Consider the following 15,147-nt stretch of genomic DNA (forward strand, 5'->3'; position numbering starts at 1 on the left):
CCGGCCCGCTCCCGCCAGCGCACAAGCCGCGCCCGCTCAGGGCTCCGGGGCCGCGGGGCTGCGCTCCCGGGCGCGCCGGGCTCGCTCCATGCCGCGGCCGCTCCTCGCGCCCCGCCTCCTCGGCGGCCGGGCTCCTCCCTCTGCGGGCGGCGGCGGCGGCCGGCCCTCCTCCCTCTCCGCCAGAGGCCACCTCACCGCGGCCCCACGGCGGGAGAGGCCACGGGCGAGGGGCGCCGCAGCGCACGGAGGACGGAGGAGAGGTCGGACTGCGGGGCGCGCGGAACGCGGTCGGCAGAGCCCGGCGGCGGCGGGGGAGGGGTGGGGGGGGCGGCTCCGCGGCCGGGAGGGGCTCCCCCAGCGGTCCGCCCCCACGTCCCCCGCTCAGGCCTCGGCCTTCTCGCCACCTGGCCGCTGCCATGGGCTGGGCGCCCAAATCCTCCTCCAGATCTGGGTCTTCTCCTCCTCGACACCTGTCCCTGATGCCCCTGCTGACCACTCCGCGCTGACCACCTTCCCTGGCCGGCTTCCCGGACCTGGGCACCGAGGCTGAGGCGCGAAGTCCTCCACCTTCGCGCTGCTCGGAAGCCTGCACTGGCTCCCCAGTACCTGGGCAGTCCAGGTCCACATCCTCAGGCAACAGCCGGGCTCTCTGGGAGGTGAGAACTAGCTACTCTCCAGGCACAAGGTCGGGCATCTTCCTTCTCCTCCTCCGGGCTATTCGTGATGCCGTCCCCGACACTCCCACTACTCTAACCCTACTCATCCGTCCAGTTCAGCCATGCCTCTCAGCTACAACCCCATTTTTCTCTGCCCTGCTCTGTGATGCTGGGGGCACTCCGCCACACTCTGCGGGGCGCTGGGGGCTCCGTGCCAGGCTCTGCCGACAGGGGGCGCTGGGTGGGGGGAGACTCGGCCTCCCTCCAACATTGCCCAACCCCCACCGCCACCCCCCCAGCTCAAATGCTACCCTCTCTCCGTTAACCAAAGAGGATCTCCTTCCCTGAGGTCTTCTCCCTCCACGGTGCACCGAACTTCCTCAGTCCCCTCCTGGCCACTCACCAGGAGCTCCCCTTACCTGAATCACTGCCCATCTAACTGCTTCTTAGTCCTGGGCCCCAGCTGTCAGTGTCCTTCTGAGACCTTTAGGACCCCCTGCTATTAGCTCCCCCCATATCTGGCACTCTAGGCACCCACTAAATGTTTGTAGAAAAACAGTAATAACCCTGCCGTCCCACACAGAGCAGGTCTTAGTTCTACGTTTGCCAAGAGGATGAATGAACATACAACAAATACATGAAGGGCATCTACAGGTTTCTGTTTCTGCAAAACTGAAACATCCCAAAGTTTGTTCTTTTAGCCACTGGGCTGTCCTACCCTTAATAAATCCATGGGACATGCAAAAGCTTCAAGGGAGAACTGAGGTGATTTGGAGCAGGACAGACAGCATTGGAGTCTGGGCAGAGACACAGAGAGAGAGGAGACATCACAGATTACAGCTGCACAAGCAGGGACAAAGGCAAAGGGAGAAATTGCTTTCATAAGTTCCTGCTGCACCCAAGCCCTCTGCTGAATACTCAGGCTTAGAAAATTGGGGAACCAGGTCTGCCTGGGGCCCACTTACGCCGCTTCCTAGCTCTGTGACTCCAGACACGTCACTTCCCCCATCTGAACATCGGGACCCTCACCCGTAGAACAGTGCTAAGAAAGCACAGCCTCACGCATGGCCAAAGTGAAGGGAAACGACCCACGGATGCTGCTCGCCCAGCTGTCGTCGTGAAAACAAAATGCTGTTCGTGTAACTCATCCAACAATGTCTCCTGGGCACCTCTGTGTGACTGGCTCTAGGAAAACGGCAGGAAGACAGCTCCTGCCCTCCACGTGCCAGGAGAAGAGATGCCCTAACCAGCAGCAGCTGGACTGTGCGGTGGGCCAGGGGATCCCTGTAGGAACCCCTCACCTGCCCAGGTTCTGGAAGGTTTCCCGAAGGAAACAGCTCTGTGGAATTACTCCTCCCTTGCTGATGAGACCCAGGCACAGAGTGGTTAGCCGACCCATCCAAGGCCACGGTCAGCAGACACCAGGTCTGTCTGCACTGGACCCCGACCATCTGTCTGCAGAGCCAGTGCCCACCCGCCTACTCCCCACTGCCCAGCCCACCGAGGCCAGTGGGGCTTCAGCCCAGGTTTCTTCCTCTAAGTTCTGGGGATGGCAAGTCCCTCCCGTGTCCCTGGTTCTCAGGGTCCCAGCACTAACAGTAAGGGGTAAAGAGTAGAAGCAGAGAGTCTTGGGGTTCTACAGGGCCGGAGACGTCGGGGGAAAGACGAAGACTCCCTCCTGGAGACAGGGCTAGGGGTCACCTATAGGTTTCAAACCCTCATAGAGATGAAGCTGCAGTCCCTAACCCCTTACCACACACCACCCAGCCCTGCCTATCTCAGCCTTTATCCTCCTCCTAGCACTGCAGGAACCTTTGGGAAGCACAGAGCTGGTCAAGCCCTCTCCTTCCACATCTTCCCTGATTTCCCCCCAGAACAAACCCAGCTCCAACCAGATTAGCATAGGGGAGCCTGCTCCAGCCCACGGGGCCTCACTCTCTTCCCTCTCCTATCCAGGGAGGCCTGTTTGGGGGGCCTGGGAGTTGTCCACCCCAAGCCTCAGCCCATCACTGCAGGCGTGCCAGGCACCACTAGGTCTCTCCCTGCCTCTCCATGCTGGCTCCTCCTGCTTGGGTCCAAACACCCCGTCCACCCAGACCCTGCCAGGGCCTCCCAGACCCCTCCTACCTGATCTTGCTCTGGCTGCCCCTGCCTGCTGTGGGGCCACCGATGTCATTCTCTTGGTCACCATCCCGATCTCGGTCTTTCTCCTCTTGCAGCCGCTGGAGCAGCAGCTGGTGGGGGAGGCTCCGCAGCGAGGGTCCTGGCGAAGCTGCTGGTTGCACCTCACCCTTCAGGTTGATGTCACTGGCTGAGCGCTGGAGGGGCCGAGGGGAGGCCAGGCCACTGGGGCCAGCCAGCCGCCGTCGCTTTGCATAACTGGGGGTTTCCCTGAATGGTACTGGGATGGGAGTGGGGGGTACAGATGAGACTCTGGGCAGCCGGATAGGGTGACCAACTTACCCTGGTTTGATTTCCAGATTTGAAAACTAAAATCCTACGTCCCAGGAACTGCCTCAGTCCTGGGCAACCAGGACAGTTGGCCAGCCTATGACTGAAGCTCCCATGGAGGGGGTCACATCCCAAACTGCCTCTAACTCTAGTTTCAGGGGTAGAAGCCCGCTCCTCCGGTCAGCCAAGTGAGGTCTTGGGCATGCTCAGATCTGCTCTTGGAACTGCCCATGTCACAGGCTTTAGCAGAGGCAGAACAGGCCACACATGACAAATCTAACCAGGCTACTGCCGCACTGGACCATCGAGAGCTAATGATAATGAGGGAAACGGTAAAAGACGTTCTAGACCAGGGTTTGGCAAACTTCTGTAAAGGATCAGATAGCAACTATTTCAGACTTTGCAAGCCATATAGCCTCTGTCCTAAGGACTCAACACTGCCACTACAGCATGAAAGTAGCCACAGGCAATGCGCAAGCAAATGGGTGTGGCTGAGTGCCAGTAAAACTTTATTTAAAAAGCAGATGGTGATTTAAAAAACATGACCCAACTATATGCTATTTACAAAAGAATCACTTTGGATCCAAAGACACAAGTAGGTTTGAAATAAAAGAATAAAGGAAGATATTTCATGTCAATAATAACCAGGAGAGCTAAGTAGCTATATTTATATCAGACGAAACAGACTTAAAGATTAAAAGTGTTACAACAGACAGAGGACATTGTATATTGATAAAGGTGTCAATTCATCAAATACATTAACAATTATTAACATATATGCACCAAACAACAGAGCATCAAAATATATGAAATAAACATTAACACATTCAGAGAAATAGACAGTTCCATAGTAATATTTAAGACTTCAACACCCCACTTCCAATAATGGATAGAACATCTAGAGGGACAATCAATAAGGACATAGGAGAATTGAACAAATTAGACCTAACAGATATGCGTATAGAACACTACAGAAAACAAGAGAAGAATATCTATTATTCTCAAGTGCACACGCAACATTTTCCAGGACACACTACATGTTAGGCCACAAAACAACACTCAATACATTTTATATGACTGAAATCACATAAAATATCTTCTCCTATTACAAAGGGAAGAAGCTAGAATTCAAGAACCACAACAACAACAAAACTAAAAAAAATCACAAATACATGACAATTAAACAACACACTCTTAAACAACCAGTGTGTCAAAACACATCACAGAGAAGTGAGAAAACAAAAACAAAAACACGCCAAAACTTATGGGATGAAGCAAAAGCATTGCCAAAAAGGAGCTCCATAGCTGTAGACATGTATATCAAAAAAGGGTAAGTCTCAAATCAACACGTTAAGTGCACCTCTTAAGGAACTAGAAACAGAGAAGCAAACCAAACCCAAAGCTAGCAGAAGGAAGGAAAGAAGGATAGACAGAGATAAATAAAATAGAGAACAGAATATAGAGAGAATCAATGAAAACAGTTGTTTCTTTGAAAATATTCACCAAACTGACAAACCTGTAGCTAGACTGACTCAGAGCAAAAAGGGAAAAGGGACACAAACAACTAAAATCAGAAGTGAAATTATGGCGTTGCTGCCAATCTTACAGAATTAAAAAAGATTAAAGGAGAATGCTACAGACGACTGTGTGCCAACAAATTAGATAAGTTAGAGGAGACAAACAAATTTCTAGAAAAATATAGATTACCAAAACTGACTAAAGAAGAAATAGAAACTCTAAGCAGACTGCAGTAAGAGAAGACACGGCTCAGTGATCGCAAATCTCCTGACAATGGCAAGTGTGGCGCCAGACAGCTGCCCTGGCGAGTTCCACCGAACACTTAGAGAAGAACTAGCACCCATCCTTCTCAAATTCTTCCAAAAACTAGAAGAGGAAAGAACACCTCCTAACTCACTCCAGGAGCAATTAAAAAATAAGCAAAGGACTTGACATCTCTCCAAAGAAAATCTACAAATGGCCAATAAACACAGGAAAGATGCTTAACATCATTCGCCAGTAGGGAGATGAAAATCAAAACCACAATGAGGTACTACGTCACACTGACTAGAATGGCCGTAATAAAATAACGATAATAACAATAATACCGATGATTACAAGTGTTTGCAAAGATTTGAAGGCTTTGAAATTCTCATACATTGCTGGTAGGAATTTAACTGGTGAAAAACAATTTGGCAGGGCGCCTGGGTGGCTCAGAGGGTTAAGCCTCTGCCTTCGGCTCAGGTCATGATCTCAGGGTCCTGGAATTGAGCCCCGCATCGGGCTCTCTGTTAAGCGAGGAGCCTGCTTCCTCCTCTCTCTGCCTGCCTCTCTGCCTACTTGTGATCTCTTGTCCATCAAATAAATAAATAAAATCTTAAAAAAAAAAAAAACAATTTGGCAGTTTCTCAAAAATTTACCTATAGAATTATCCTATGACCCAGCAATTCCCCTCTTAAGTTTATACCCAAAACAACTGAAAACAGGTACCCAAACAAATACATTTCACACATGTTCATAGCAGCAATATTCATAAGAGCCAAAAGGCAGAAACAACCCAACTGTTGAAGAACGTGTGGATAAACAAAACATTACGTGTACAAACAAAGGACTATTATTCAGCTGTAAAGAAAGAATGACGCAGCGATAAACCCTCCGATACGGAGAAGCTTGAAAACAAGCTGCGTGAAAGGAGCCAAACCCCAAGAGTCCCGTCTTGTAGGGCTCTACTCCTGTGTGTAGGTAGGAGGTAAATCTATAGAGACAGAAAGTGCATTAAGGGGTAAGGGGGGTTAAGGGGGGAGGGGAATGTGGAATAATTACTTCACATATGCAGGGTTTCCTTTTTCCAGGTGATGAAAATTTTTGAAATTCAATAAATGTTGTTGTATGACACTGTGAATGTATTAAATACCACTGAATTATTCAACTTTAATTAATTTTATGTTATGTGGATTTGACTCTATATGAAACATAAATCCTCAATTTTAAAGCCTCAATTTAAAAAAAAAAAAAAAAAAGCAGACTGTGGGCTGAATTTGGCCTGTGAGGCCTCATTTGCCAAGCCCTATTCTAGACCCCTGTTAGCAAAGTGTGGCCCACGGAACATCAGCCTCACCTCAGAGCTGAAACTCTCAGGAAATGCAGACTCTCCGGCCCCACCCACAGCCGCTGAGTCAGAATTTACACTGCACAAGATCCCTAGGTCCAGCGTGAGAAGCACGTCCCTCTGGCACAATGGGACAGCAAGTTGGTGAGAACATGGAAGCGTGTGTGGGAGACGGCAGCAGAGAATGTGGGCCCTAATTTGGCCCAAGGCGACAGAGGTGAGGAGCACAGGTAGCAGACCCCAGACCAGGTCTCTGCTTCGGGCCCATCAATCTGAAGAGGGCTGCCAGGAGGTTTCGTGGTGTCCTGTCCCTTGAAGAGTAACCCCAGCCTATCGGACCCTTCACCAGGGCTTCCCTTCCTGAGAAAGAGGAAGGGGGATAGATGGGGAGAGCCTCCCTCCAGCTCTTCTGTGTGCAGGCCCATCCCGGGTCCCCAAGCTAGGGTGAGACATAGCAACTTGTGACTATCACTGAGGGAGCATCCCTAGAGTGAAGGTGTGCAGAGGGAGTAGGGGTGACAAGGACAGGTCCAAAGACAGCCTCTGCCCTAAACCCCCCTTTATAAAAATGGACAAATAATAATCACTCCTTGCAGGATTGTTGAGAGAGTAAACTAAAATAACAAGGCTCCTAGTAAACACTCAGGGACATCTGGCTATGTCATCATCTGGCTACTTCATCTGAGTGTATGCATGACCCCTGAGCAGGCTGGGGTACACAGCAGGCAAAGACAATGCCACACAGGGGCTACCTGCACTGGACACCTGCTCTGTATGCCTGCTCAGCAGCGACACGCCAACTCTGGCCTGGAGAGCACATGCCAGGCCAGCCAGCCAGTGAGTCATAATAATGGGGACCCTAGAAGCTCTAGTATCTAGTATAGTATCTAGTATCTAGTATCTAGTATCTAGTATAATGAGGGGTAGCTAGAGCCTTCATCTCTCTGGGCCAGGACCAGATACCCTCCTCCCTCTAATCAGTTGGACCAAGGAGTCCAGATGCATAGACTCAAATCCCACATGAGGTCAGGGGATGGAATGGCACACAAATAACCATAAAAAAACATATTTTACTTAAGAGAAACTGAGGCAAAGAGGTCCTAAGCAGCTTTCCCAGGGTCAAACAACCACAAGACGAGAGGATCCTACATGTGTACAAACCAGGGTTCTCCCAGGCTGACAACCAGACCCTAACTGAGCCCTCACTCTGTCTCTCGTCCCCAACTCAAGCCTCAAACCTTATCCTCGTTCTCTCCCAACCAGAACCTGGACCCAAATTCTGTGCCATGTCATTAGCTCAGTCGTTTCCTCAACATGGACCTGCGGATACTCTCAGAACTGCCGCTGCCGTGGAGGGACTACCCCACCCCAACTGTAGAGACTCGACCCATGATCGTGTCCCCTGGCCGTCCTGGGACATGAGAGATGCAGAACCAAGCCTCACTGGAGGAGGTCTGTTCAGGGGAGACACTACAGCAGAAGAGTCCTTAAACAGGAACTTGACCTTAACCTTAACCCCACTTTAAAATTCAACCTAGCCCTGCCATAACCTCACAACAAAACCAAGACCAGCCCTAGCCCTTTGCTGTCTACTGTCACTTGTTTGTTTTGCTTTGTTTTGTTTTTTTAATGGGGACACTGCAACCATGGCAGAAAGGGGAGCCTGGGAGTCTGTGTTCCAGAGAGAACCATGGGCAGAACAACCTGGTCCACGCAGGACAGAGGGAGCTAAGAAGGGAGCCCCTCTGTGGCAGTTAGCTGCAGGGGTCACCTTTCCAAGAAGAGAGACCTACCCTCTCCCACAGCCCCACCCACTGCACATGGGAGACAGAAGGCAGGATTCCAAGAACAGGTCCCAGAGCAGCCCGGCACCCACCGCTGACATGGGAGTGGAGGGGGGGGACCTCCTTGAGGCTCCCGTATGATGGCTGTGCCCATCCTCCTGCCCTGCCCTGCCCTAGAGTCAAGACCGAGTGGCATCTCCCGGTTTTCCTTCTGGGACCATGAGTCAGACATATCCTGGGCTCCCCCAGTGTACTCATTCAGAGCTCAGGGCCCTGAAGATAGCTCTTCCCTTTTCCATTTGCATCCTGACCACTGTGCTTTGTTTTTTTACGTGATCCTGTCCTATTGAAGCATGCTCTGGGCCATCTAAACCAGCTCTTGCTCCAAGCAAGAGTGACACACTGAGGGTCAATGGCTGAGATCTACTGCCCCACGTTCCCTGCTGACCCTTCATATGACCTAACAGGAAATGAAGCTAGACCCTAACTTCAACCCTACTCTCAATCTAAGTCGATCCCTAAACTCAACAATGGCCCAACCCAGAGCCCTAACCGAACGGTGCCCTTAACCCTTTCTCACACCCTTTGTCCACTCACACAGGCCCTGCTCTCGGCAGATTCCCCAGACCTTCAGGGGCTATTAATGGACCTTTGACCAAAGCACAGCTGCAAGGAAGAGGCTCAGGGTATGGGGGCTCCCTTGTACCATCCCCACTGACCCCTGTACCTGTTGGGGCCCTGACAACTCCCACAAATCCACATCAGACAGGGACCTGGGTTGGGGAGCACTCACCAACATCCGAGTCTTTATGGGTCTTGATGACCTCTGCGAGCTCAAAGTTCCCTGCGATGATGGCCACCTGAGGAGGGAGGGTGAGAGAGGGGACTCAGGGGCGCCAAACCTGCCCCCCCAACCCCTGTGCATCCCCCCTGGGCTCCTGTGTGGGTGTCTTCCTTGGTTGGGGGCCCCAGGCTCGGACTCTGGCCCCTGTCTAACCTACCACCCCATTCTGCCCAGGACCAAGAGAATTCTCAAGACATGAGACTTTCAGAGCTAAAGCCAAGACAGTCCAGGCCTATGGGTCACCCTACTGATTCTCTTAACAGCCACGCCATATACACCATCACTCCCGTCTCAGCCATGGCCCACCGCTGCCTCGTACCTGTCACCCACCTTCTTCCCTTCCATCGTCTCTGCATCTGGTCATCCAACAGGCCCTTCCAGACTCGCCCGAACCCACTGGGCTCTTCCACTGCCACATCTGTCCCCTGGCTGGACTGCCACAGAGGACCTACCTGTTTCCCTCATGTCTCTGAGGAGACCCCTGAAGGCCCTCACTTCCACTGAAAATAGAATCCCAGCTCCTCCGTGGTCGAAAAGTTCCCATAACGCGGTCTTCATTCCCTCACCCACAAACTCCAGGGCACACAGAGACTCATGTGCCTGGTCATCCCAGGACCAAGAACAAAACCCAGCTGGACAAGGGGCTCAGAAATATCACCTGAATTGAGTCAGGGACTGTAACGAATCCTCCCGCCCTGGTTTGGCCTCTACACCCCCACCTGTGTCTGGCAGGTCAAGCCCACACTGGTTCTCCCCTGACCCCAGAGCCCTATGACCCCCCTCTCTCCCTGGAAGACAAGGGAACCATGCACAGTGAAGGCCCCCCGCCCCGAGTGGGCCCCATACTGGCCCACCCCCTTCTTCTCTCACCCTGGCCAGTCCTTCAGTGAGAGCTCCCTTACTGCCTTACGGGGAAAGAACCAAGGTCCCAAGAGAGCAAGTCACACAGAGTCAAACACCCAGAGCTCTGCCTCACCCTCCTATAAACCACTCTTGTACCTGGAAGGCTGTCTGGCTATTGTAATTGCGGACATCCTTGTTCGCTCCACGGAAAAGCAGGACTCGAGCACAGCTCTCCTGTTGGGGGGGTTGGAATAGGGGTCACAGTTGGGCAGCCAGAGGGGCGTGGCCAGGATGGGGCACAGATGGGGGCCCGGGGCACACACTCCCACACCTGCCTGTCCAGTGCCTATATGCACAGCAGGGGGACGAGCAGATGAGGTATACACGACACACAAGCGTCCCACTGGCCCAGACAGCCCAGACGTACGCAATCCCCTCCCAGCTGTTCGGAACACACATGTGCGTGTGTGCTCTGGGAACGGATGTGCGCACACCAGCCTGGAAGGCGACAGTTCACAGCAGGACACAGAACACGCACCCACGAAGTAACAGCAGGACTAGACAGGCAAGCAAGCACTGCACGGGGGCAGCTGCACACACACATGCACGTGCACACAGAGTCACACCTGGTTATAAAGGGCACAGATGTGCAGGGCTGTGTTCCCTGAGGCGTTCTGAGCCCCCATGTCAGCTCCATAGAACAGCAGGTGTTCCAGGTGCTGCACGTGCCCAAAGCGGCAGGCCTGGAGGTAAAGGAGAGGAAGTTGGGTCCCTGAACACAGTCCAGGACCCCCAGTCCTGCCAACGGGGCCGGGCAAGCCCCCACTGCCTGACAGAGCCGGGAGACTCCCCCTGACCCCTAGACAGAGGCCAAGACCCCCCCTCCCCGTGCCCTCCCACTCCCTGCCCACCTGATGGATCTCCTGCCAGCCGTTCTCATCTGTGGTCCCCAGCTGAGCATGGTCGTGAAGAAGGAGCTCGCAGCAGAGGGCGTCCCCGCCCCCCCAGGGCACTGTGGTACAAGGGCGTCAGGCCGCGGCTGTCCTTGTAGTCGGGTGAAGCGCCCAGGTCCAGCAGGGTCTGAGGGCAAGGAGCCTCAGCGTCCAGGCGGGCCCGGCTTCCTCCCCCAGCTGGGCCCTGTGCCCCTCCAGGCCAGGGACCCGCCCACACTGACCGTCAAGGCTGCCGCATTCCGCTGGCGCGTGGCACAGTGCACGGCGGTGAGGCCGTCTCGAGTGCGGAAGTCCAGGTGGGCGCCGCCATTCCTCAACACCTTCAGCAGGTCCGTGGCGTTGTCCAGCTGGGCCGCGAGGCTCAGAGGACACTCTGGGTTCAAAAGACAGAGGAAGGTTAAGGTCCCAATCACTCCAAGGCCATGCCCCTTCTTGCTCAGCTTCTCACCTCCTGAGTCAGGATCGTGGAAATTGGGGTCCAGCCCCTTGTCCAGTAGGCGGGCCACCCTGTCCGTGCTGTGCAGCTGGATGTAATCCATGAACTTCTTCAGGTTTGCCTGGAATGCCCAGCCATCCTGGTCAGCCCAGCAGCACAGTTACCCACTTCCACCAGCAAGCCTCAGGCACCTGTCACCCTACAGGAGCTGCTACCCCACCTGCTCACACCTGCCACCCTGCAGCATGACCTTGTCACCCCTCCTATCACCTTAAGCCCTGTACTCCCACATGGCCCACCTCAGCTCACTGGGCCCATGGGCTGCCTGAAGCCCTTCCTTGCATCCCAGGCCCACTGCAACAGCCGGTCTCAGCCGGGCCAGCGCCTCACCAAGGCCAGGTTGCCCGGGTCATGCCCCCAGGCAGACTCCCGCCCCCAGCCTCAGCCACGTGGGCCCCACCCTGCCCAGCCTGCAGGAGCCCAGGGCGCCCAAGCAGGAGCGCCCCCCCCTCACAGCCCACAGCCCGTCACTCCGAGGTGGTCCTGTTCCTTCTTCTCCATGCGTCCACCCCAAGGCAGACCCTTATCCCCAAGGCCCTTCCTCACCTGCAGGCCGCCCCTCCCGTGACCTGACTTGGCCTGCCTTGCACTCGCTGACTTAGTCGCGCATTAGTTCACTCTGCAGAGACTCAGTGAGGCTGGCGCTGCAGATGCCACACGGCAAGGCGCCTTGGCCGAGGCCCCCGGTCTTCTCCAAACACTCAGATTGCATCACAGACAGGAGAGAACACCCACGGGAGGTGGCCCCCTAAGGTGGGTCTGGACCATCAAGCAGGAAGAAGGGCGCTCACGGTGGGGAGAGAATTCAACCAGACCCAGAGGCAAGGGTGTGATGTGAGGGCTGGTCGGAGCAGGGGCGGGCAGACAATCGCAGGGCTGGGGCAGGACTGAATCTCAATCTGGGGCACCTGGGGGGCTCAAACAGTTAAGCCTCTGCCTTCGGCTCAGGTCATGATCCCAGGGTCCTGGGATGGAGCCCCTCATCGGGCTCCCTGCTCAGTGGAAAGCCTGCTTCTCCCTCTCCCTCTCCCTCTCCCACTCCCCGGGCTTGTGTTCCCTCTCTCACGGTGTCTCTCTCTGTCAAATAAATAAATAAAATATTTAAAAAAAGAAAGAAAGAAAACTCAATCTAAAAACAAGTGGGACTCACTGGGGGTCAACAGTTACCAGTGTCACCAGTGTTTTGTGAGCTGCTCACGACAGTTTTAAGAGATAACAATGGGGGGGGGGACCCAGAGTGACAGGATCACACTGGGGCAAGTGGAGAGCGAAGGCACAGTCTCCACCCAGCCAAAATCATGGCCTCTGACCCCCATGTACCCTGGGAGCAGCAGAAAAGCCTGGCATGGAGGCTCCATGGTCACAGAGGGGTCACCGTGGCCCAATGCTCTGATCCTTCTCCTAGACAGAGACAAGGTCCAAAGATTGTCAATGAAGTGTCCAGTAAGCAAAGGTCCACTAGTCACTGGAACCTGAGGTGGCAGCTGAGGGAGGCTGCCTGTGGGTAGGGGCCGTGGCACCCACATTGCCTCTCCTGCATTCAGAGAAGGCAGTGAGGTGGCCCCCAAAGAACATTTGGGGTCAGGCCCACCGAGCCATGGCACTCAGTAGGTGCGCCCCAGCACAGGCCCCCAGCGTCAGACGGATCTGGATTCAGCCCGTTTCACTGGCTGCACACCCACAAGCAAGTCACATAACTTCTTGGGACTCAGTATCTTCATCTGGAAAATGGGATAACAATAGCCCCTCCCAGGAGAAAATTAGTGAGTGCCTAATTATTGGTGCCCAGCACTGGGTAACTGCTAAGTGCTAGGCTCCTAGTCCTCCCCCCGCCCCCAGGTCCCCTACACAGAACATCAGGTGCTTCTTCACTGCCATTCCACCCAGGCTCTCACCAAGATACCACGTGCTATCATAGTCCACCACCACACCCAGCCAGGGGCCCCCCAGAGGGGTGAGCAAGAGTCTGATCTCACTGAAACCCGTCAGTAGACCACCCACACAACAGCCATGCTGCTGGAGTCCGCACCCAGCCCCCCAGCTGCCCCAGCACCTGCTCTGGGCCCCTGATGCAAGAGAAAACAGACTGAGCCAAGCTGGAGGGACAACGGTCAGCCCCAAGTCAGGGTGGAGGGTGCTGGGGGCAGAGGAAGAGCTCTCGGGAATTTTTAAATGGCATTTTTGATATCACAAAATCCAGTGAAGCCTGGGGTGAAGGGAACACTGCTCATGGGGGCCAGGAGGTAACCTCTGGAGTCCCTCCTCTGTGGATTCCTCCTTACCTTTGTGTGAAGCTTTGCAAACTGCTTATCATCAATGAGGTTCTGGGCATAAACTCGCCTCTTGTATCGAAACTGCTCAGGTAAAGAAAAGGCAGAGAAAAGGCACCCACCTGGGCTGAGTGAGCAAATGCACACACAAAACCAAGCCCTGTTTCCTCAGCCTGCCGGCCACACCAACCTCACGCACACTACCACAGACACAGCGCCAACACCAAGTTCCGATGGGGCGCGTGCCCGCTGTCCCCTAACCTGCAACACCCTTTCACTCACTCCCACCCCCAGGGTTCCCTGGCAAATGCCACTCCTTTTCTAAGACCTGACTCCAGGCTTACCTTCCTAGACATGCCCTGAGTGGAACTGACCCCATTTCCCTCTGCCACCAGAGCGGCCGAGCCAACTTTGAGCTCAGCCACCATAATGCTCACTGCACTTGCCACCACCACCCCAAACTGTAAGTAAGTCTGTGTCCCCACTCCTGACAGCGCACTCAACACCCTTTCCATCGTGAATGGGGGTGAGCAAACGAGAGAGACTGAGGTGTGCCCTCAGAGACTCCAGGGGCGGGGGAGGGGCACAGATGTGCAGACACAGGTAAGGCGCGGCTTGCTCCACACGCGGCTCTGCGCACGGACACCCCACTCCGCAGAAGCCCTCCGCGTTCCCAGCACACGAGACGCGGACTGCAAACACGGCTCGCGACACGCACTGCTCACACCTCACACGCTCCACACACTGCACCCCGCGCCTCGCACGCACACCGTATGCACCGTTCGCTGAGCGGGGCTCACGCAGACCCCCTCCCGCACACACACACACACACACACGCGCACACACACGAGCGCGCGCGCGCGCGCCCGGCCGACTCCTCCGGTTCGCGTCCCTCACGGCCGTGCCCTTCACGGCTCTAGTTACGGAACTCCAGGGTCGTGCCCCGCGCGCTCCCCCCGCCCCCGGTCGCGCGCCCCCGCCCGCCGCTCACCTCCAGGTAGGGCAGGGGCGTGTCCAGGTTGGGCGGGTACTCCTGCAAGAGCCGCTCCTCGTCCAGGAACTTGCCGGCACGGCCCCGGGAGGGCGGCTGGAAGAGCCCGTAGTTGAGCGCGTCCTGGAGGCTGTGGTTGAGGGCGCAGAGCACGCGCTGCTTGGCGGCCCACACGGGCGCGGCCGGGTCCAGGCGCAGACACTTCTGCGGCGGAGCGGGATCATGAGTGCGGACCGCATGAGCGCGGCGCGGCCCCGCCCGGCCCGGCGCAGGGGACCAAGTCCCGGGAGCCCCGGCAGGACTCCGGGGCTCCCGAGCCCAAGCCCGGGACCCCGCGCCTCAGCGTCCAGCGGGCGAGAACCCGCCCCGAGGGCGGTGCTTCCCGGGGCCCCGCCCCCGGCCGGGTGGTGGGGAGGGTCTCCGCGGAGGCGGCGGGGGAGGGGTGAGTAGCCGCGGGCCGGGGGGCCCCGGCACCCGCCTCCGAGCGCGCGGGGGGTGGGGAGGATGGGGGGGGGGCTGGTGGACGGGGTTGCGGGGGGCTGGGCGAGGAGGGCGGGGGCGCTGCCGGGACGGGGCGGTGGGGCTTACCGTCTGCTGCAGGTCCGGGATGCCTACGCGCACGACCACGGCGCTGGCCCCGGGGCCGTCCATCCCAGCGCCGGCGCCCGGGCCGGAGCCCGGGCGGCTCGCGGCCGGGAGCGGAGCGCGCTGGGGCTCCGCGCGGCGCCCCGGCCCCCCCTTCCCCCCCGCCGG

General features: G+C 56.0%; 1 protein-coding gene across 1 annotated transcript in view; it reads right to left on the reverse strand.

The window, feature by feature from the left end:
- LOC111157633 (SH3 and multiple ankyrin repeat domains 3) overlaps positions 1 to 15,092 on the reverse strand; it is a 48,648-nt gene extending 33,556 nt beyond the window's left edge. The window contains 11 exon segments of the mRNA XM_022519225.1: positions 2,784 to 3,057; positions 8,791 to 8,857; positions 9,841 to 9,918; positions 10,311 to 10,427; positions 10,596 to 10,688; positions 10,690 to 10,764; positions 10,859 to 11,010; positions 11,086 to 11,194; positions 13,416 to 13,487; positions 14,395 to 14,598; positions 14,983 to 15,092. Coding sequence (XP_022374933.1) covers positions 2,784 to 3,057; positions 8,791 to 8,857; positions 9,841 to 9,918; positions 10,311 to 10,427; positions 10,596 to 10,688; positions 10,690 to 10,764; positions 10,859 to 11,010; positions 11,086 to 11,194; positions 13,416 to 13,487; positions 14,395 to 14,598; positions 14,983 to 15,045 — 1,304 coding nt within the window. The 5' untranslated portion in view covers positions 15,046 to 15,092.
- Positions 15,093 to 15,147: the final 55 nt, after the last annotated feature.

The sequence above is a fragment of the Enhydra lutris genome, unplaced genomic scaffold (genome assembly GCF_002288905.1).
Source record: "Enhydra lutris kenyoni isolate GAN:26980312 unplaced genomic scaffold, ASM228890v2 scaffoldscaffold55, whole genome shotgun sequence".
Classification (NCBI taxonomy): Eukaryota; Metazoa; Chordata; class Mammalia; order Carnivora; family Mustelidae; genus Enhydra; species Enhydra lutris.